Source organism: Argentina silus (genome assembly GCF_951799395.1).
Source record: "Argentina silus genome assembly, chromosome: X".
Lineage (NCBI taxonomy): Eukaryota > Metazoa > Chordata > Actinopteri > Argentiniformes > Argentinidae > Argentina > Argentina silus.
In genome coordinates, this window is record NC_139653.1 from 29676960 (window position 1) to 29700359 (window position 23400).

At 43.7% G+C, this 23400-nt stretch overlaps 1 protein-coding gene across 1 annotated transcript in view; it reads left to right on the top strand.

The window, feature by feature from the left end:
* Window positions 1–14114, top strand: part of cdon (cell adhesion associated, oncogene regulated) — a 41345-nt gene extending 27231 nt beyond the window's left edge. The window contains exons 11-21 of the mRNA XM_083695592.1: window positions 694–868; window positions 1040–1156; window positions 1865–2071; window positions 5237–5418; window positions 5928–6033; window positions 7633–7755; window positions 8014–8205; window positions 8385–8680; window positions 8974–9053; window positions 11975–12237; window positions 12468–14114. Coding sequence (XP_083551718.1) covers window positions 694–868; window positions 1040–1156; window positions 1865–2071; window positions 5237–5418; window positions 5928–6033; window positions 7633–7755; window positions 8014–8205; window positions 8385–8680; window positions 8974–9053; window positions 11975–12237; window positions 12468–12622 — 1896 coding nt within the window. The 3' untranslated portion in view covers window positions 12623–14114. The remainder of the gene's footprint in view (window positions 1–693; window positions 869–1039; window positions 1157–1864; window positions 2072–5236; window positions 5419–5927; window positions 6034–7632; window positions 7756–8013; window positions 8206–8384; window positions 8681–8973; window positions 9054–11974; window positions 12238–12467) is intronic.
* The last annotated feature ends 9286 nt before the right edge of the window (window positions 14115–23400 follow it).

Here is a 23400-nt window from a genome sequence, read left to right on the forward strand (position 1 = left end):
TAAAGTGCGGCTTGGTCAGGTCTGGTCTGTCGGATTGCCCCCATTAATTCAGGGTACAATAATCAAGATGAGGAAACACCTTGAAATCTTATTACCCCCCTGCACATTGCAAAATGTTTGTTCTCAAAAGATACAGATCAACGGCATGAATGGCCAGATATGGCCAATACTGGGATTTATTCAAGTATCTGGAGTAAAACCTGTTATGGGTGAGTGTGATGGGTGAGTTGACAAGGCTCTCCAACTCTGTGGCAAGCACCACGGAGTCGGATACTCTGGCTAGGAATATGTCATTTCCTCTTTAAAAGCCTGTGTTTTCTTCACTAATAAGCTCACTATAAAACTGTACCATTCTTGTTAAGATTGCATTGGCAGCAGGGCTCAAAGTCTTGCTGGCCCTGGAATATGTGACATAGAATTCTCCCAGGAATTGTTGCGTAGGCTGTGTTCCCTGTCATGATTCACTGTTGAAAGAGTTGGAACATTTGGAGAAAACACTAACAAAACATTTATTTTCTCTACTTTCATTGGGTGTTTGTCTTTGTTGTTGTTGTTGTTGTTGTTGTTGTTGTTGTTGTTGTTGTTGTTGGTGTGTGTGTGTGTGTGTGTGTGTGTGTGTGTGTGTGTGTGTGTGTGTCTGTGTATCTGTGTGTCTGTGTCTGTCTGTGTCTGTGATTGTACTGAATGTGGTAGGTTGATGACATGGGGAACGTGGTGGGGAGCTGGCATACTGTGCGTGTCCCTGGCAGTGAGAAGACTCTGCGTCTTTCTGAGTTGGAGTCTTCCAGTCTATATGAGGTGCTGATGGTGGCCCGCAGTGCTGCAGGAGATGGCCAGCCAGCCATGCTCACCTTCCGCACTGGCAAGGGTCAGTACAGTTCATGCCTTAGGAGCACTAAATAATGCTAAATAACATGCATTCCCCGCCCACACACAGTGTATTGTAATCCATCAAGCCAGTGTTTAGTACAGACTGTAGTTATGCCCCTTGTGCAACAGGTTTGTTCTTACAAATCATTTACTGTCTCTCCTCTCTCAGAGAAGAGCACCTCCATCAATAAGAATCCATCCAAGGCTCCTGTTGTATCTATACCTGCTAAAGTACCAGAGGACAAGACTCCCAACACACACTTTGGAGTCGTCATCCATGATAGAGGTAAGTGCAAAGAATGCTATTGCTATTGTAGCTCTCTCTGTGTAAGAGATGAGTATGGGACAGTGACTCAATGGGGCTAGAGGGTAGATTTCAAGCTTGTTCATAGTGTAGAGTTATAGCCAGGATCATGACCAACTTCCTATAATATAAAGTATATGGAGCTTACAGTAACGTTTGGATGTGATCTGCTTTGTTTCTCTGGGCCTTGGATTATCCGACCAATAGAACTTGGTACTTGACACTTTGGAATGAACCTAGCATGAGATATATTACAGAGGTAATATGAGTGTGCATGGCAGGGTGTGTTGGTTAAAATCCTTGTGAACATGTGTGTCTGTGTGTGCACACTTTTCTGAACTATAAGGGCCTATTTTGCTGAAACTAACATACGTCTTTTTACTAAACCCCCCTCTTTCACACTCTCTCCTGGCCTCTCTGTCTCTGTGGTTAAGAGCCCAGTCAGTAAGTACCCATTCCTCTATGGCATGTCGGTATACTGTGATGTGTATTACTGTGTGTTTTCTTTTTCTCTCCCTGTGAATATGTTCTGTCCTTACATGAGATGGATGTGATGATTTCAGTTTCCAGTTCCCATAGAATTGTATGTTTTTTCTTGAAAGAGAAATAAAATTGGTTTCTGTTTAACTTTATTGCAAGGAGATACTTCTCAGCTTCTGATTAATTCATTTCTTCTTGTCTTGGCTACAGTGCCCGAAGCCCCTGATAAACCCACTATCTCTATGGCAACAGAAAGTTCTGTTTATGTCACATGGATCCCACGAGCCAATGGGGGATCCCCTATTACTGCGTTCCGTGTTGAATACCGGCGACAGGGCCGCAGTGCAGAGTGGGTCATTGCTGCTGATAACATCTCCCCTCTGAAACTGTCTGTGGAAGTACGTAGCATGGAGCCTGGTGAGTAATCACAGACACATAAATCACAGGCACCTAAAAATCCTCATAGGTTTTTAGACAGTCACAGCAACCAGCTTTGATTCATGTCTGTACTTTCAACATTGTCTCAACATTGTCTTTATAATAATAATAATAATAATAATAATAAAACATTGTTTCAAAGTGCTTTACAAATAGATAAAATAGATATGCAAATGAAAATATAAGTATAAACAGTAAAACACAACACATTTAAAAGAGTAAGAGCAGCATCAAAAACTAAAATACAAGTATAAAACACAACACATTAAAAAGAATAAGGTGAATTAAAGGCTAGTCTATAAAAGAAGAGGTTTAAAAGAAAATACTGATCTTGCTAGCCTAATATCCTCAGGGAGGTCGTCTAGTGGCCCAAATGGCAAAGGCACGGTCACCAGTCTAGACTCTGGAACGGCCAGAAGGGCCCTGCCTGAGGATCTTAGGCTGCACTGAGGCTCATTGGGGAATAAAATATCAGAAATATAGTCTGGTGCCAGATCCAGCCAAGCCTTAAAAGTTATCAGTAAAATCTTAAAATCAATTCTAAAACTAACAGGTTTTTAAAAGTGTAAGGAGGTGATGTGGTCTCTTTTCCTAGTTAATAATAATAATAATATACACTCACCGGCCACTTTATTAGGTACACCTGTTCAACTGCTTGTTAACGCAAACATCTAATCAGCCAATCACATGGCATCAACTCAATGCATTTAGGCATGTAGACATGGTCAAGATGACCTGCTGAAGTTCAAACCGAGCATCAGAATGGGGAAGAAAGGTGATTTAAGTGACTTTGAACGTGGCATGGTTGTTGGTGTCAGACGGGCTGGTCTGAGTATTTTTGAAACTGCTGATCTACTGGGATTTTCACACACAACCATCTCTAGGGTTTACAGAGAATGGTCCGAAAAAGAGAAAATATCCATTGAATGGCAGTTCTCTTGGCGAAAATGCCTTGTTGATGCCAGAGGTCAGAGGAGAATTGCCAAACTGGTTCGAGATGATAGAAAGGCAACAGTAACTCAAATAACCACTCGTTACAACCAAGGTATGCAGAAGACCATCTCTGAACGCACAACACGTCGAACCTTGAAGCAGATGGACTACAGCAGCAGAAGACCACACCGGGTGCCACTCATGTCAGCTAAGAACAGGAAACTGAGGCTACAATTCGCACAGGCTCACCAAAATTGGACAATAGAAGATTGGAAAAACGTTGCCTGGTCTGATGAGTCTCGATTTCTGCTGCGACATTCAGATGGTAGGGTCAGAATTTGATGTAAACAACATGAAAGCATGGATCCATCCTGCCTTGTATCAACGATTCAGGCTGGTGGTGGTCGTGTAATGGTGTGGGGGATATTTTCTTGGCACACTTTGGGCCCCTTAGTACCAATTGAGCATCGTTTAAACACCACAGCCTACCTGAGTATTGTTGCTGACCATGTCCATCCCTTTATGACCACAGTGTACCCATCTTCTGATGGCTACTTCCAGCAGGATAAAGCGCAATGTCACAAAGCTCAAATCATCTCAAACTGGTTTCTTGAACATGACAATGAGTTCACAGTATTCCAATGGCCTCCACAGTCACCAGATCTCAATCCAATAGAGCACCTTTGGGATGTGGTGGAACGGGAGATTCGCATCATGGATGTGCAGCCGACAAATCTGCAGCAACTGCGTGATGCTATCATGTCAATATGGACCAAAATCTCTGAGGAATGTTTCCAGCACCTTGTTGAATCTATGCCACAAATAATTAAGGCAGTTCTGAAGGTAAAAGGGGGTCCAACCCGGTACTAGCAAGGGCTACCTAATAAAGTGGCCGGTGAGTGTATGCCATTTAGCTGACACTTTTATCCAAAGCGACTTACATTGCAGTGAGTGCATACATTTCAGTATATATGGTCCCAGCAGGAATCAAACCCACAACCTAAGCGTTGTTTGCGCCATGCTCTACCAACTGAGCCACAGAGGACCACAGTTCTGGTTAAAAGTCTAGCTGCTGCATTTTGGACCATCTGTAACCGTGAGAGGGACTTTTTACTGAGGGAAGAATAGAGGGAGTTGCAATAATCTAAATGAGATGAGATTAATGCATGGATGACTTTTTCTACATTGGCAAATTACAAGAAAGGCTGTATTTTGGAAATGTTTCTCAATTGATAAAAACATGACTGTACAACAGTTTTGATTTGTTTCTCGAAATTGAGGTCAGCATCAAATATTACCTATAGATTTCGAGCTGAAGATTTCATGTTGGTAGACAGACAGCCAAGACTGTCCTGTGTTGCTACCGTGAAGCTAGGAGGGCCAAATATGACTACCTCAGTCATTCATTCAGTCGTAAAAAGTTCTGAGACATCCAACATCTAATATTTTCCAAGCAATCATTAAGAGACGCTAAACTGGACGGATCATGGGGTTTAATGGGAAGATATAATTGGGTGTCGTCCGCATAACAGTGCAAGGAAATATTGTGTTTACGAATAATCTGGCCTAGTGGAAGGATGTTTAATGAGAATAAAATTGGGCCTACAATGGAGCCTTGTGGCACACCAAATTTCACTTGGGCTGAAGAAGAGACACCTTCCTTGACCAACAGAGAACTGTCTGCCTGAGAGGTATGAGGAGAACTATTTTAAGACAGTGTCTGTAATCCCTACATAATATCTGAGGCGGCTTATTAAAATGGTAATGATTGATTGTATCAAAGGCTACGCTAACATCAAGAAGAATTAAAATGGAACACTGACCTGAATCAGCTGCTAAAAGTAGGTTGTTTGTGACTTTAAGCAGAGTAGTTTCAGTGCTATGACAGGGGCGTAAACCATAAGAATAAAATAAAACATTTTTATCCAGATATCTGGTAAGTTTATTATAGACCACCTTATTTAAAACTTTGGATAAAAAGAGGAGTTTAGAAATGGGTCTAAAAAATATTAAAACTGATGGGTCCAGACATGGATTTTTAAGAAGCGGTTGGACAAGAGCATGCTTAAAGTAAGGCGGTACTGAGCCAGTGGCCAGGTAGCTATTAATAATAGCCAAAATGCTGGCGCAAACTGTTTCCATTATTTCCTTTAGTAGTCTAGTAGGGACAATATCTAGGGGACAAGAAGATATTAATGTATTCCTCTGTAGGCTCCACATACCGCTTCCGTGTCGTTGCCATGAACATGTATGGCGAAAGTCCTCACAGTGCCACCTCCAGGCCATACCAGGTGTCAGCAGCCAGCCCACGGTTCTCAGACCGACCCGTAGCTGGGCCCCGCATATCTTCCACGGATGCCGTCAGCGACACACAGATCATGCTACACTGGACTGTGAGTACACTAGAGACACACACCTCACACAACTCTGCAGAACAATTTGATTATGGCTGGTAGTGCATTTTCCAGATGGACAGATGTGTTTTTGATGTTGAGTGGAACTGCTGGTTTATCTCTGGCAGATGAGACTCAATCAGGCCTGTAATTGGCCGGCTGGGCTGATTAGAGCTCTTTTCCAGGAGAGATTAGGAGGCCCTGTCTGTATAGGTTTGGAGTTAGCCCACTGGAAAGCTAAATTTACATTCTTACAAAGGCCATACTTTATCATGTTCTACCACAGATGGATGAGGATACTTTCCTCAGTTCTTTTTACTTTAGACAGTAATATTACTTTTTAACTGTAGAGTACATTAGATATCTCTCACATAAATTTTGTTACGATCTTTATCCTTACTGTTACCTCTCAAAGGAGTTGGACACTTTTCACATTATCATTATCCACCAAACAGGTTTAAAGTATATGTAGGTATGTCTAACTTTGCTATTCTCTTTTTTTACCCTAGTATACACCTTCGAGTAATAACAACACCCCAATCCAGGGTTTCTACATCTACTACCGCCCCACAGACAGTGACAATGACAGTGACTACAAAAGGGACGTTGTAGAAGGTGAGAGCAGAGTCTATACAGGACTGTAGCCTAGCCTGGCCTTGAGTGTGCAGACCAGCATTGTGTGGTGCAGCGTGTTTGTCAGCAGCTTGAGGCAGGCCCGGATGCCATGCTCACACTGAGCGGATAGAGTGGGGGAGGAGGCGTAATGGATACCCACTTGGAGTGGGGTGGAGCAAGGACTGGTCATTTTGCTGTGTTTGATGTGCGGCGAGTGCTGTGCCTGGACAATGAGGCAGCCTAAAATGTGTTTTTAATAAATGGCTGCTCACTAATGGCCCTGAACTGAAATGTGAGAGTGGCTAGTGGAAGGGGGGCTCAAGTTGCCCATGAGGAATGTTAACAGTGAAGTGGGCCTGCCCCCCCGCCCCTTCCCTCCACCCAGCTCCTCTAACCTCTTAACCTCTGGCTCTCCCTGGGCTGCTCACTGTCAGGGACACATGCCTCCTTGTGCTATTTCCCTCAGATAAGCTCACCATGGCCATTTTCAAAGTTTGTCTTGGGTATCTGTGTTTGAACATGCATTGGTGTGTATTTCTTTGTGTGTATGTTATTGTGTTGATAAAGATCTACTTCTGTACTGAATAGATTTAGTTGTAAAGAGGCAGACTTGGTCTATACAGTCAATTATAGTGGCACCGCCACATCTACGAGGATGCAGCGGTCGCGCTGTTCAGTCACGGCCTTTCACTGTCTTGGCGCCCCGGTGGAGGATTGAGTTTCCCACTGCTGTCAGGATTGTAGAGTCACTACCTATTTTCCGCCGTGGACTGAAGACCCATCTCTTTAGGCTACATCTTGACTGTCCCTCCTAAAGACTTCTTCAACCCCACTGTACAGTTCTTCTACTGTTAATAATAATAAAAAAAATATATAATAATAATTAAAAATAAATTATAGCACCTGGTCCTAGCATATATTTTTGCTTATGATGACTGATGATTCACTTACTTTAGACAAATGTACTTGTTGTAAGTCGCTTTAGATAAAAGCGTCTGCTAAATGTCAAAAATGTAAATGTAAATTAAATCTAAGGAAATTAGACATGTACTCTGTCCTATACCGTGTGAGGCTAGTAAACATACTCTAGTAGTGCACATAGTTGGAATTAGTAGCATTGCATTTAAGCCTCAGTTGCTAGAATTTCCATGTATGAGATTGTTGCCCCATCTCTGATTACAGAGCACGTAGTGTGATTGTGTGTGGTAGCGCAGTGGTGGTGTGTGTGCACAGGGCTCCACAGTGTTTTTCGTTCTGTGTGTGCAGTGGGAATACTGGAGGCAGGCCAGAACAAACATTCTGCTGCCATATAAGGAGCTTGTCTGGAGTAAAGCAACTGTCTGGGTCCTCGTGGGACTGAGTGAGAAAGTGAGAGGGGGAGAGGGTCAGAGAGAGAGGGGAAGAGATGAAGAGTGTGGAAGAAAATGTGTCTTATTGTGAGAGAATTAGATAGATCTAGTATGGGGGGAATATTCATTGTGAGTTTAGAGAGAGGAATAGGCGGAGGGAGGGAGCAGGGGATTGTGGTTAGGTGAATCAACACAAACGTTGAGAGGAAGCAATCATCTCACCTTTACCCTGCTCTCCCTCCCACTGCAGGTATCAAACAGAGGCACCTGATTGGCCAGCTCCAGCCAGAGACCTCCTATGACATCAAGATGCAGTGCTTTAATGATGGGGGAGAGAGCGAGTACAGCAACGTTATGATCTGTGAGACCAAAGGTAAGAACATATAGGCTGTTGAGGAAATTACTCTACAACAGATCCCCCACTTTATCAGAAGTCCGGGCATGTTTCAGTAAAGGCTTTAACTTTAATGATGGGTACAATAGCCGTAATTACATCCAAAAATGTACTGTGTTTTATAGGACACAAAACAATGGCTAGTATTGTATTGTCTTTCATTCTGTTATTGCTCACCAGTGCTAGTTGAGAGAAGAGTGTTCCTCATGTGCACTCCTTTTCGTCACCCTGCTACAGCACGCCAGCCCCCAGGGGTTCCCAGCCAGCACCCCATCACTCCACCTGGACCCCACCCCCCAGATCCCCCCAGCCCACCTGGGGGCCTGCTCTACCTGATTGTGGGCTGTGTTCTGGGAGTCATGGTGCTCATCCTACTGGTCTTCATTGCCATGTGTCTATGGAGGAACTGCCAACAGAATAGCATGCACAGTAAGTCCCACAGACAGGCCAGGGCTACAGTTATGGTCATGGCTATGGTTATGGTTAGGGTTAATAAGGCTAGGCAGGGTTATCCCCAAAGAATGTAATAGGGGCCATGTACCAGCTCTTTGATCTTTCTTTCTCTCTCTGTCTCTCTCTTTCTCTTTCTGTCTCTGTCACTGCTATAGAATATGACCCTCCTGGTTACCTATACCAGCCTGCAGAGATGAATGGCCATGTACTGGAGTACACCACTCTGCCTGGCACCAGTCGTATTAACGGTGGTGTCCACGGGGGTTATGGGCACAGTGGCCCTATGTTACCCCAAGGCTGCCATCTCCTCCACCACAAACTTCCCAATGGCCTGGCGCTGCTCAATGGATCAGGTGGCCTTTACCCGTCTGGCCACCAACACAGCCACGATGGCACCCTGCCCCACAACACGATAGACTATGAGCACTCTCACCCTCACCACCACCACAATGTGAGTGCCTCAGTGTCACTGCCAGTCAGAGTCCTCATCTATGCACCACACACACACACACACACCTACACACACACACACACACACACACACACACACACACACACACACACACACACACACACACACACACACACACACTTCCTGCTCAGTTTAACCTACTCCCACCTCCTACATTCATTACTTCAGCCATGTCATACCAGTTTTTTGTCTTTTTGTCCATATACTCTGTTTCACACTACCAGGTGAGCAAAATCAGATGAGTTTAACTTTAGCTTGTTTTAATTGTCCAGGGTGGAGGGATGTACACAGTGCTGCCCCAAACAGAGTCTTCTGACTGTATGAGCTGCCAGAACTTCTGCAACAACAACAGGTAAGAAAGACGCAGGAACTCCAAAGTTTAATCCAGGATCATGCCAAACATGATCTTCCATTTCCTGTAATATAATCATGACAAAACCTTCCCTTGTCTGCCATTTATAAGATTGACCATTGCTGGGGTTGATGACCAATTGCATCAACCCCAGCATGTTCCCATGTGACCTTGGAGCCCACCACAGACTCGCCTCCTTCCCCATCTCATCATTTCCCCTCCAGCTAGGCCTGTTTATGTACTTAGGTGGCTCCAGAATCACAGTTTACTCTGTGTGCACCCAGCCAGCAGACCTAATGAGCCCTCTGTTTATTTACCTCTGGCTGCTGGGAAGAGGGGGCGTGGTCACAATCAAATCATGTCAGAATAGTGGGCCAGTAGGGCATTTAGGGATTGTGCGGAAACTCACCTCTGAGCTTTTTTGTGTACAGTGTGTGAGAGAAAAAACTGCTGCAAAAGTCTTATCAGGACAGCAGAATATGATGCAGTTAGTTTAGTCAATGACACCAGATGAGATCGGAGACTCTCCAACTAATCTTTGGTTCAACTCGTCCAGTTTTTTTGGACATAGCTGAAACACACCAGCTGTACAAGAGAATTGTCTTATGACAACTCCGTCCACACTTATTTGTCAGATAACTTGTAAGCAATGGCAGACATGCATAAAGATGGCACAGTCTTAGTTTGATGTCACTCAGCTCTACCTCTCCTAGCAACCTCGACACCTGTACCACAATGCAACGAGCATCCAGAGCGTACGTCAGACAACACGTGTCTCGGCATGTCTTGTAGACATTTCTGCTTGGATGTCAGCCCACCACCTCAAGCTCAACCATGACAAGACTGAGCTGCTCTTCCTCCCAGGGAAAGCCTGCCCTCTCCAAGACTTCTCCATCACAGTAGAAAACTCTACTGTGACCTCCTCCCATACAGCCAAGAACCTTGGGGTGATCCTTGACAACCACTTATCCTGTGTGGCGAACATCACAGCGACAGCACGCTCCTGTAGATTCTTCCTCTACAACATCAGAAGGATACGTCCATTCCTCACCAGAGAAGAAGCACAACTTTTGGTCCAAACACTTGTAATCTCTCGCCTTGACAACTGCAATGCACTCTTGGCCGGACTCCCCGCCTCCTCCATCAGGCCTCTGCAGCTCACCCAGAACGCTGCCGCTCGTCTGGTGTTCAATCTCCTCAAATTCTCCCATGTCACGCCCCCTCCACTGGCTCCCAGTAGCAGCTTGCATCAAATTCAAGACTCTGGTGCTTGCCTACTGGGCGGCAAAGGGGACAGCCCCTCCCTTCTTGCAAGCAATGGTTAGCCCCCAAACCCCTGCAAGATCACTCCGCTCGTCCACCTCGGCTGCCTGCCTGGCACCGCCGCCTCTACGTGGATGCAGTGGCTACTCGGTCACGGCTTTTCACTGTCCTGGCGCCCCACTGGTGGAATGAGCTTCCCACTACTGTCAGGACTGCAGAGTCACTTCCGATCTTCTGCCGTAGATTGAAAACCCATCTCTTCAGGCTACATCTTAACAGTCCCTCCTAAAGACCGCTTCACCCTCACTACCCCCCCCATACTAACCCTAACCCCAACCCTAGAGACCTCTTCACCCCCGCTACCCCCCCCCCCTGTACAAGTTCTCTCCTGCTAATAAAATAAATAAAAAAATAAAAAAAATAATAAAAAATTACTTTGTCTTATGATGACTGTTGGATAGATGATTCACTTACTTAAACAAATGTATTTTTGTAAGTCGCTTTGGATAAAGGCATCTGCTAAATGCCATAAATGTAAATGTAAATATATAGCTTTCGAAACATCACTTTGCTTAGTTGCCGTTGGTTTTCGCACTTCGACGCTGTTTCCACAATTGTTAACTCTTGGGGTTGGTGTGCGCCAAGCGTGAATGAAACCCTGTGAATGTTTGGTTGAGTGGCTCAAAATCCAATGGTAGCCGTTGTCCATCCTGGAAACTAGCAACGTAGCCACCGCAGGCATGTGCAGAAAGGTTTGTCAGTGATAGATATTCGTAATATATATTTGTGAAAGTAGCTGGACAACGAAGTGCAAGTAAATGGGGAGATATTTTAAATTGTGACACAAATGATTTTATTAATGCGTATTGGCAATTATTCACAAGGGCACAGGATCTCGTCAGACTGCACATGAGTACGGGAGTCACTCTTCCTAAAAAACATATTTCTTTACGTATAGATATGCTAACGTTTTTGTTTTACTTTTTATTTAACTATCTATTCTTGTTCTCTTCATGGAATGTAGTGTGTTTGAGTACTGAGAAAAGTGCTATACAAAATGCATTATTATTATTATTATTATTATTATTATTATTATTATTATTATTGTACATAGAACAGTAGAGGGGCTATGACATAATTGGTGGCACTACATGTCGTGATTGCATCATAATCAAAGTATTGGAATTATATTGGAAGCTCCAGTAAATAAAGCTATTTTAGCTATGTATAATGTGCTTAGCTATATAATGTGTGTGTAAACACTGTGCCTTTCTAAAATAGAATGAAATATCCCCATTAATTGTCAAATAATAACACCAACTATACCAGTTGAAATGCTTGCAGCTTAAAACATATTTTAAGTATCAAAAAGCTGTATTCAGGTCAATTAAAATGAGTCTATGTGAACATTTTAAAGGTGGGTGGGTGTTTTTTGTGTTAATGGTTTAAGAGCAGTAGTATCTTAAATCTATACATATGAAACTTACCCATTGAAAGTTAAAAATTACAATGAAGAATGAGATAGGGCTTTACTATGACTGTCATTTAGTGATTTCCATTTTCAGTCTTTAAGAGTTTGCAACGGAACAACACTCAGCGGTCCATGAGCATTTCCCATTTCCATCTCTCTTTCTCTTTTTCTCTCTCTCTCTGAGCAGATGTTACACGAAGACCAACGGCACTTTCTCCAGTGGCACTCTACCCCTAATGCATCGCGTGGCACCATGCCAACAGGATGGGCTGGAGATGGTGCCCCTGGGCCAGGTGTCGTCACACTGCCACAGTATTGATAACCAGCAGCTCCCTGGTGCCCAAGATGCAGAAGCAGTGGATGAGCCAGAGGAGGACAAAGTCTCATCTCTGTCCCAGCATTCCTGCTGGGTGCTTGGGGATCTTGAGCAATGTCCAGGAGAGGAGACAGGTGGGACACAAACCCTGTAGAATAATTCCAGAATATTCCAAATACAGTATGCTTGAGAGATTTTCAAGTGCACTTCAGGTCCTCTAGCCACTTGTGTTAAAAAACATTCTGGTTGCTCCCAGTGACACCGTACATGTCAGCAGTAAATGCATGCCACCATTTATTTTGTGCCTATTCGTAACATTGTAAACTAGTGACTAATCCTGCAACTGGTCTCCCTCCATGTGCAGCTGATGAGGAGCCGCAGTGTGTGGACTCAGAGGACCCTGTGGTGTGTTGGGAGAGCCTGGGCCTGCCTAACTTAGACTGTAATGAGAAGACAGGGTGGATCTCCACCAATAGCCTGGCAGGAGACCTGATCCAGCCTATTCCACAGGAGGTCTGAACACAGCCCAAATGCACGCGCGGGGAAGAGTAACTAGGGAGAGAAAGAACAGACACATGGAAAAAAAGACCAGTGTTTGCATGGTCCGAGACAATGTGTGACATGATGACACGGACACTTAACTGACTGTGGACTAAGCTGGGACAAACAGCATGGGAAAGAGCGAGTGAGAAAGCAATTAAGAAAGAATAGGAAAATACAGATGGAGGGGGATGGGGAATTGGAGACTGGGGAACACGACTCGAAACTGAAAATACAGTCCAGAGGGAGGACTCTCCAAAAAGATTTAACACTCTTTAGATGACTTATTTATTTTTGTTGTAGTAAAATATTATTTCATATGAATGTATCTGTTTTAAGAAAAAAGTTTGTCTTTTATATTATTTATGCCTTTTGGATGAGAAATACTTTTTATTTTTTGTTTTTTATTTGTTGTTTTGTATTCCACATAATGTGGAGTTTAGCAATTGTATATGTAAAGTTTTGTAATAATATAAAGAGAAGATATGGAAGAGTAAATACTGATTTTCTTTTACCCCTTCCTCCCCTGTGTTAAAGAATGAGATATGAATGCTGTAGTTAATTTCCACAGCCACAGTCCAAACCCCTAGATATTTCTGGCAGTACTTTGATGTGGTCCTCTGGTGGTTTGTTCCACTGCAGTGACCTTTGAATGGGATGAACACTCCCCTCACTACTCTGATGATGCTCCTCTCTGCTCCACTAAGTACTTGATAGGTCTTTGCTTTACACACAACTCACTGTTCCTTTTAGTGCAGTGATGACCCACAGGCCTCCTAATCTATTGGAGAACTGGATGTAGTTATATTAAATCACCATTTATCTGTCAGGGCACATACATTGACCCTAATTATGGAGTTCTATAATTTTGGTCAGCTTATAGCCTTGCCCTTACATGCAAACCTTTATATGTCTGAGGTTCTTTGCGTGGATGACTTGAGATGCAAATACATTGAAATCTTAGGCAGAAAATAAAAAGAGGAAATAGTCAACCATTGATATATCAGCTATCACTTTGCTGATCCTCACACAAACAGTAAACAGCCATTGTGGAGCGTTCCTGTGGTGTGAAAGCGTAATTGAGACAGTGGTAAGATACAACCTTTATCAGTTTTCAATGTACCATGGCTGAACGAAGTCCCTCACTGTGAAAGCGCCCTGTGGGATGAAGTTAGAGCCTTGGAGCGCCGTTGATTGGGGCTGATGGGATTGCAGTGCGGGCAGATGACAGGGCTGGCCATGCTTCAGTGGGGGCGACCGTAGTGCAGCAGCTTGATGCTTGGTGCCTGTCTGCCTGCGATAGTGCCAGAGTTGGCTGCCAGTCCTCAGGCCCCGGCTCGCCTGGCATTCCTTCTCCCCTGATGGACACAGGCTATTCCTGGCACCCTGGCCTGCCTGCCTGCCTCTCAACCATGGCACATGCGCTTCCGTCTGTTATTTTTGGTCAAGATGAGAGGCTGCTTCCCTGCTAAGGTTGCCAACATTAGACAAGTTCTCTTTTGCCCAGGTCTCTCCCATGCAATGACTGTCTATCCTCCAGGATATTGGCCCCGTAGCTGTCTGGAGCATTAGACTTGCACTGTGACTAGGGTGACTGACTGAAGTGCCAGAGTGCTGGAAACTACTTTACCCTGTCACATGACTGATTTGAGAAAAGCAGCTCGCACAGTTACTGTATTTGATCTAGATTGCTCCAAAAAAAATATTGTGGTTTGATGCAGTGCCACTAGGTAAAGAGAGGGCAGGAAACAAAAAAAATAGGATAATAAGTTGAAAATGAAAGAGAATGAGAGGATAGGTGGAGATTCTGACAGACTGGGCTGATGGGGTTAGGGTTAGGGTTAGATAAGAGCAGTTGTCTCTAGCTGTTTCTCCATCTCCCACGTCTGTCAGTCGGCACTGTCCCCCAGCCATGCCCTGCCCCCTATACCCACGCAGCACAGCCTCTTCATCAAGGAGCCCATGGGAACAAGTGCACCCATTGTTTGTCCTGGAATTCCTGCCCCTCACTGCCGAACAGACCTGTTAACACCAGTGCCTCTCCCCTCCACCCACTATTCTTCCTCTGTCTCTCTAGCACACCCCGAATCAATGCAATTCTTATGAATCAAGCAGTGTGTTCTTAATGGCCTGATTTAACTTCCAAACACTTGAAATGTCACAAACCACAAGGAAGCTGTGGTTGTATGAACTGCTGTCAGCTTGATTCCACGAGCACTATAAACATGATAAGATAGTCAATATAAAACAAATACTGTATACTATGTTGTCTGAAGAAATCACTCTAATGTGTTGCTTACTTACTCAGGTCTCAAGGTATTAAGGCTTCCCAGTGCTCATGAACTGGGGGCACATTTATTATGTAATGCATATACATGTTATGCACACATCCTGTTTTTTATCATACACATTATGCTGCAGAAATTAATTGTTTATTCAGCCTATAATAGAAAGTCTTATATTTTTAGATAATACAGTAGGTTGCCCTTACAATATCTCTCAAAGCGTCATCACTGTGCCCCAGGTCTGTAATGAGTCCATTGATGACAAGCAGGATCTGCTGACCTCAGCTGACCATCAGAAGGTTAGTAACGGTATGCATGCTTACCTCAGGTTCACCGAAGTATACTGTAGTAAAGTTTGCTGGAACAATCAGAGCTGACTCTCCTCTTTCTGATTAAATGTTTTTTTTCCACTGCCCCTCTCTGCGCCCTGAGATTAAAAATGATGTGTGTACACTATGAATCATACATCTACTAAGTCCGTCACCTAATTACTTAAGAAAGCATTTGTTTTATGGGCAATGTTCCCTGTCACAACTGTCATTCATTTCAGAACAGCCAAAACCGTCCTCGAAATTAGATTCAGGAATGAAGGCATGTGGCCGCAAGCAATTTGGTATTTACAATTTTGGGACTGGATATGCCACAATAGGGCACAGTCTCTAATTTAAGCAAAAACGATGATGGCCAAAGACTGAATTCCCCTTCACAAAAATAACAAGCACAGATATTTTCAGTTGTGCTACATGACGAGCCCTCTGGGTGGATTATTAGGGAGGATGGACAATGTGAGTCATACACCCATCACACAGGTATGTCAAATCATAGTTTAGGTAAAAAACATGGACTTAAATCGTTACCATGTCTATAGCTACAGTGATTATACACACAGCAAAGTTGTTTCATTTTTCAAAGTGCTTACATATACTGTCCACCCTAATCACAGACATTGGGTGCATTCACACCAATATAAAATAGTTACTTCAGGAACAAGGAGAGCTAAGTTAGTCTTGGTCTAAGTCTAAGACTCAATGTTCAGCCCAGCTGCGCAGTAAGACTATCAGTCATCCTCTAGGTCCAACTGGGTGAAGTAGAAGGTGATCTTGGCCCCTTCGTCTGTGTCGTACAGGGCCTGGCATGTGTACACCCCCTCTGCAGCCAGGGCCAGGTCTTGGATGATCAGGGAGGGAGTATTGGAGAGCACCTTCATGTGACCAAGGCTGCTGGAGAGAGGCTGAAGCTTAGGGCCCTGGCCGTAGTTATAGGCCACAGCTACATTGCTCTTAGATCCTGGCTTGGTGTATCCCCATATAAAGATGGTGGGCATGGTGGAGCCACACTCCAGAGTGACTGAGCCACCTACCACTCCTTTGGCCTTCAGGCGAATGTACTCCACCTCCTCAGGGTCCAAGATCTCCAGACCTAAGGGTAAAGACAATCAGAGATTGTCATAGATTGATGGATGCTGCATACTGCAAAAGTGGGAACTATGAGTTGCACACTGTGTGTTGACATGTCTGTTATGAAAGATTAGCTTGTTTTGTTTGTGCTGGGACAGCAAATATAAATTGTCCCACCATTTGCTATGATGGCAGCTGATGAGCCTGTCAGGTACAGCTTTCATGGAACAAACATTACCAACCACCCTTTGACTTGGTATTAGCTCAGATGTTTAGAATTCACAGTTGTTTGAAACTGTTTTCCATGCCTCTCAATTTATTGGAAATGCTGAGTTGGCCAATTCTTAAGATGAAAGAAATATTATTTGATGGGATGACTTAACGTAACGTTAATTGAATGCACTCATCATTGTTTATCTCTCCAGGACCTGTTTTATATCACTCTCCCCTCTATAGTGTTCACTATGTGACAATCTGGCAAAAGTACAACAGAAAGAATACTCACATGAATGAATTAATGTATACATTTATGAATGTCTTGCCCCGAAGGAAATTGCCAATGCATCTCATCTTTTGTTTTGTTTTAATACCACTAACACACTTGTTATCTGACATAAGCTCTTACCTTGTAGAGGAATGACCAGTAGGCAAAGAAATATACAGGAGCTGACAGAGTAGGGAATCGTCTTCGTCCCCATAGTGCCACAAAGCCTTATGCTGTTCGGATAGGAAATCTAGAGACACTGGTTATTTAAAGCATATCACAATGGTAAAATGCTGTCTCCTCTCCAGTCCACTCTGGCATACACACTCAGAGTGACTGAGTGAGCCAGTGGAACTGACAGGGGATTCTTTCAAACTACATCTGCTTCACTTTGAATTATTCATCAATGCCTTCACCTCCACCATGGTCTCTCCATTTTCCCTCCCTCTCTAGCTCTCCACTCATGGTCAGGCTAATGGCCAGACCTGAGTGAGAGAGGTGTAGGGTGTCTGGATGATGCCACTGCATCATCTATTATTGAATAATTTGAAAGGGATAGCCTCTTTGAAATTCCATCAGTCTGACCATGAAATGAAAACCTGTGCACAGTGAGATCACAAAACACACACATAAGTCAGCATCTCATCTCAGTTTACCCTGAGAGAAAAGCAATGGACGTCACAACCATTTCAAATAATTTATGCTTGTGCATCTTAAGATGGAAACAAGGAATGCTTTGACATGAATGTGAAGATGTATTGGCTCCATTCTACAAGTTGTGATTTTATTCACTATAGGAGTAGACATGTTTGTACATGTCTCGGAAATTGTGCATACAGATCCTAAAATATGTTGCATACTATAAACCTAGGTTACACAACTCTGGTTTCCATATTGACATAGGCCAAGTGTTAAATTATGCTGCAACACTCACAAAATATTATTCCCAAATGTGTTAGGCTATAGGCCTACTGCATTAGGCTACACTCCTACAGCTGCAAACTATACTGCCAGAACATGTAGTGCTTACTTGATTCATTGTCAGTCTTACTTCTTACAGCTTTGCATTGATTTCTCAAAATATTATTCTAAAATGTGTTAAGCTATAGGCCTACTGCATGAAGCTATTAGCTCTCCACTTTGCACCCTACAGTATGATGACGTTTTTAATGATGAATCAGCGTCACCTCGAACCTCTTAAATAATCTCGATGGCAAGATGCATCATTCACCATAGTTTTGTAAAATTGTGCCAATGAGTGTAATTTTGTAAATGCATTATCTGTATGGTAAGACACATCATTCCTCCAAGTTTCATCAAAATTTCCCCAGTGGTATCGGAGAGCATCTGACATACAAACTGACATAATTTGACATATGAACGGACAGAGACTGAATCATAGTTCCGATTTCATTGTGGGGGACAATTATTCATATTAGCCTTATAATCTACCAGGCTTACAAAATGGTTGTTTTCACAGTTAGACCAGCTTTTCCACTTCCCATGCCACTGAGTTCAATTTGGGATGGAATAATGTCAGCATGTCCTTGGTCCTTTGCAGTTGTGTCTGAATCACTGAACATGTTGTGCACCAGCCCTAGTATAAACAGTGTTTCCCAGATACTGGCTGTGGTGTGGCCCTCCTGGCTGTGTGCTCAGCCTGCTGCTGTTTGGTGCAGCCTGTGAGCGGCCCATAAACCTGCATTCGCTGGAGGCTGCTTCAGACTGAGGAGAAGGCTCTAATTAGCATGGACTTAGTTAGTGCTCAGCTTTTTTTTGGGGAGAGGTACTATATTTAGAAGACTGCTGGAAGAAAGACAGATGTAATAAAAATCCAATATAAAACAACATGGTTTCTGAGGGCAGGGTGGGATGGGAGATGCAGTTCAGAAATGTGTCAGAGAGACCTTGAAATGGGGAGTAAAAACATTTAACAATCTTTTCTCCCAAATTTTAACTCTCACACAATAATTTCACATACTTAAAAATCCCCTTTTGTGAATGATATGTGTTTGTTCAAGTGAGGCACTTATGTGGGCCTACAGTAAGGAGGGAAAAACACATTGTTTTATTCTCTATTCTCATCATAAGCAAAGACCAACACATCTGCAAGACACATGACCAAGGAATATCCACCTTTAGTGAATCAACATTTACAGTTGTTCAGCTATGGGAGAGTCTCCTCCTGTATAAATGTTGTTTAAAACAGAGGATATAAAAAGAAAAACACAAAGTTCCTACAAATATGTTTTCCAACCAATAGACACAATCTCTGCTGAGCAATGATGTGTAAAAATGTGTAATCTTGTAATCAAAATTTGTTATTTGTAATCAACAGGATCGGTAGGCCTGTTGAAACCATTGCAGTCAAACTGACCAATTTCCTTCCCAGTGAAACACATCCCTTTTGAGAGCTGTTTGACATGGTGGAGCCCTGCTCACAAGGGTCGGGCACATCTGCTGCCTGCACCAAACTGAGAGGGAGGGAGGGAGGGAGGAAGGGAGGGAGGGGTTGCTGGAAAATGTGAGTAGTTGGGGGGGGCGGCTGGGATTGGAGTGGGGTAGAGGGGGGCATAGGAAAGGTACTATATTAAATAAGTATTTGAATCTTATCTGGACCCTCTTAGCCCTGTAAAGGCTTTCAGGTGCAGTGCCCCATTGTGCAGATCTGGTCGGGCCCAGCTTGAGCCTCTCTCTTTTCTTGGCAGAGGATGAGAGAGCAGAATCAGACCCAGATAGCTGAGTGTATGGGCCTGATTGATCTAGGGCACACATTAGTGCCTCGTTTCTTCCACCCCCTCCATGTGCCACCCTCGCTGTATAGTACAGCTGGGTTGTATGCAAGTGTTTAGCACTATATGGTTTATGTGAGTAATGAACATTGCGACAGACAGGTGGGTTCTTTGTGTGCACTCTGTGATTAGATTAGCCATTACCAATGGAATAGTTCACTGACAAGGTAACTCCTGATTTTAATAGACCACCTATAGTATAGATGAGTTTAACTAAGATGAAATTAACAATGATTGAATCTGGGATGAAATCACACTACCTCTGTTTGCTGTACAGTGAATTTGTGTGGTTCCATTTAACATCTAATGAGATTCTGTTTTTCTTTGTTCACAGGCAGTGTACTATGGTGCCTCTGTTTGTGTATATTTGTGTATCTTTGGTAAATTGACTAAGCTTTTCATTGTGTCACTATGTTGCCCACTCTTTTGTTAAGGCCTTAAGTCACATCTACACTCTGCAACCACCCCTTTGCCTTTCCTTCAGCTGGTAGCTGGTAGTTGTGTCGGAGACCACACAGCGAGGAAGTGGAGCAGACTACAGGGCTTTGGAGGAAGGGGCCAGGGGACTCTACTGCTCTGAGACTGGCTAACATTTATTTCTGCTCCATCATCACTTAGATAGTTGGGCCTGGGCTTTTGCTTATGCACATAGTGCACACAGGACCACCTCAATGACCCTCCATCTCCCTCATGGCTCACTCCTCATCTCAGCCTCTGAATGCAGGCCCCTTCTCCAGCAGGCTCCCCACAGGGCCCTTACCTGAATCACATCACAGACCTAAGATGCAACTGACTGGCCTTGGGACGGGGGCAGGAGGAAGGGGCGCCACTTGTGAACTGAGCCCCTGGAGCTGAGAGAAAGAAATATCAGAATTTACAGTTTTCTATTACATCTAATAGAATAAATGCACATTGCCCTAATTAATTTGAATTTATTCTCCATTCACAACACACACAGACACACAGACACAGGCAGAGACAGAGACAGAGACAGAGACAGAGACAGAGACAGAGACAGACACACAGACACACAGACACACAGACACAGACACACACACACACACACACACACACACACACACGCACGCACACACACACACACAGGTAGCCTTGAGGTTAGAGAGGCCGACCAGTAGCCGGGAAGATCGATCCCGTGCTGACAGGAGGGTGTGAGCCCTGGAGGGTTGCTGGCATCATATCTAAAGTGCCTACCCACTGCTGATGTGCCCTTGAGCAAGGCAGTAAACCACAAACTGCTCCAGAGATGCTCTGACCTCTGCATGTCTCGAGGTGTACGCAACGAGAACAATTTCCATTTCCCTATGTAATGGACAATAACGTACTCCTCTACACACGTACGTACACACTTACTATATATAAACTATATATAAATATATTCATTCCACCAGTTTGGTGTTGATTTAGCCAGAATATCCTAGGTAATGGTCTCTCTGAACTACTCAGCATGGAGAGGGCTTGCGGCCTGTCGGCAGAGTGCGTCAGGTTCTGAATGGATGAGCTTAACTGACTTTCAAAGGGCCGTACATGTATTCACTTCCCTGCCAAGTAATGGCTACACTAGAGTGAATTTTATAGCGAAGCTGACCTGCCGATTGGAGAAGGGCTTGTGACATGGTAAGTCGGTTGTGTGAACCAGGGGACAGCGGAGAGGGTGCTAGCGCTGTGCTCTCCTGTGAAGCAGAAACAGGTTCATGTCAGGGAACGTGTGTGAAATCCTGGACAAGCTGACCTGGAAATAGCTAGATGGGGATTGGGGTTTAAGCACCACAGAGGCCTTCTGCAAATAACATATGGAAAGGCTTTGGCATCTAATGTAGCGTGGAACGTTTATGTGTTGCGTGCAGACTCAACCACTGTCCTTCAGGATACTGGGAGTAGCTCCTGCGCACACAACCATGACCGGCATGGCCACTTCCATGGAGCACCTCGTCTGCCCCTTCCTGCCCCCCTACCCCTCTCTCCCCCAGAGGACACTCCTACTGCTCCTGGTTCAGCTGTTTAGTGTACGGTAGCTCATACACACAATCCTCTCTGAGCAGGTGGTCCTTCACAGGCCTCTTTGTTTTCCGGAGTCTCCCAGAGCAGCTGGGGGTAAAGAGAGAGAAGAACATGAAGCTGAACAAATAGTTCTACTTTTGAATATCTCTGGTCCCATTTTTCATCATTTGGACCAAATTAAAATATTGGACTGTGATTGTAAAATCTATATCCATAAAGACTTTACTCAATCAATATTTCACAACACCCAGAATGGTCTGTTCTCATAAAATATCTAGAAAACACTGGAACCTTCATCTACTTCCGCAGAGGACAGGATTCACTATTATGACTCATGGATAATGGATAATATTGGGTTAAACTTCACCTTTCACTAGACTAGAGAATAAGACAGACATTTCTCTTTCAACCTCTAAACTTATTTGCCACTGATCCTTAGCTATACCACTGATCAACCCCTCCTCTCTGATCGTTTCAAGTTCCAGTTTGCCATTATGTATAATTAGCTCTACAATCCAGGTCTACTTCTGGTGATTCAATGGATAGGCGCCATGGGGCTGGAGGAGGAATGATTATGCCACTGTCTGTGATCTGTTAAAGATCTAAAGGGCCTTCAAAGAGAGAATGCTGCCTTACTCCCTTCAAAGTCCAGCTGTTGATGGCAGTCTCCACACCAGCATATCCTGGAGATATATATTTTTATTTTTTCTATTTAGGCAGGGAGTTCCAAGGGAGCCCTGCATATCCACAATTTGAGGACCTCAATCAGTATTTTAAATTGCCCGAGCGGCACCAGAACCAACTGCAATGTATTTGGTAGATTCTAGTAGTTCTAGTAGTGAGGTGCACCAAAACTAAAAGCTGGATTTACCCAATTTGGTGGAGACCCGAGGAACCTCAAGAGTTAACCAACCCTGAGAAAAGTTTAGTAACTTATGTTCTTATACTTTAATAACAAGGTTAGGTGAGCCAGGAGCTTATGCAATAGAGCTTTGTAAACAAAAACAGAGTAATGATGCAATCTACAGGACTATAACAAGGTCCAGCTGACCTTTTGATAAAGGATACAATGATGAGTATTACAACTATGACCTGTGATAAAGTGAAGGGAGCTATGGTAGATGGTATCCAAAGGTTTAACAGGAGTGAATGCTGCATTCTGGTAGATGATATCTCCATAATCAAGCACTGGCATGAAAGTTGATTGCACAATCCACTTTCTGCTGTCAGGGAAAGGCAAGATCTATTGCTATAAAAGAAGCCCATCTTAAATCTAAGCTTTTTAACAAGCTCCTCCGTATGTTTTCTGAACAAAAACTTGATTTCACACCATCAGTAAATACACTCTGCTTTTTGTCCCCTAAATAATTTCAAACAAGCTACATGAAGCCAGGTCCATGTCTATTCCAGACAATCTCTGAATGAGTATGTAATGTTTGATTGTATCGATTGCCTTGGAGAGGTCTATAAATAAGGCAGCACAATGTTTTCTTTGATCTAGGCAATTAAGCACATCATCTAAGACAAGCATAGCAGATGAGACTGTGCTATGTCCAGGTCTAAATCCAGATTTGGGCACATCTGGAATAGAATGAGAAGATAAAAAGGTTCTTAGCTGAGAGTTGACCAGAGACTAATACTTTGGAAAGGCAAGATAGCTTGGATATTGGAAGATAGTTATCTAGGTTGGAGGGGTCACAACCTTTATGGAGAGGGAGCACATGGGCACTTCCAAACCCGAGATAATAGTCAGATTAAACATATATGTCAATGACTCTGC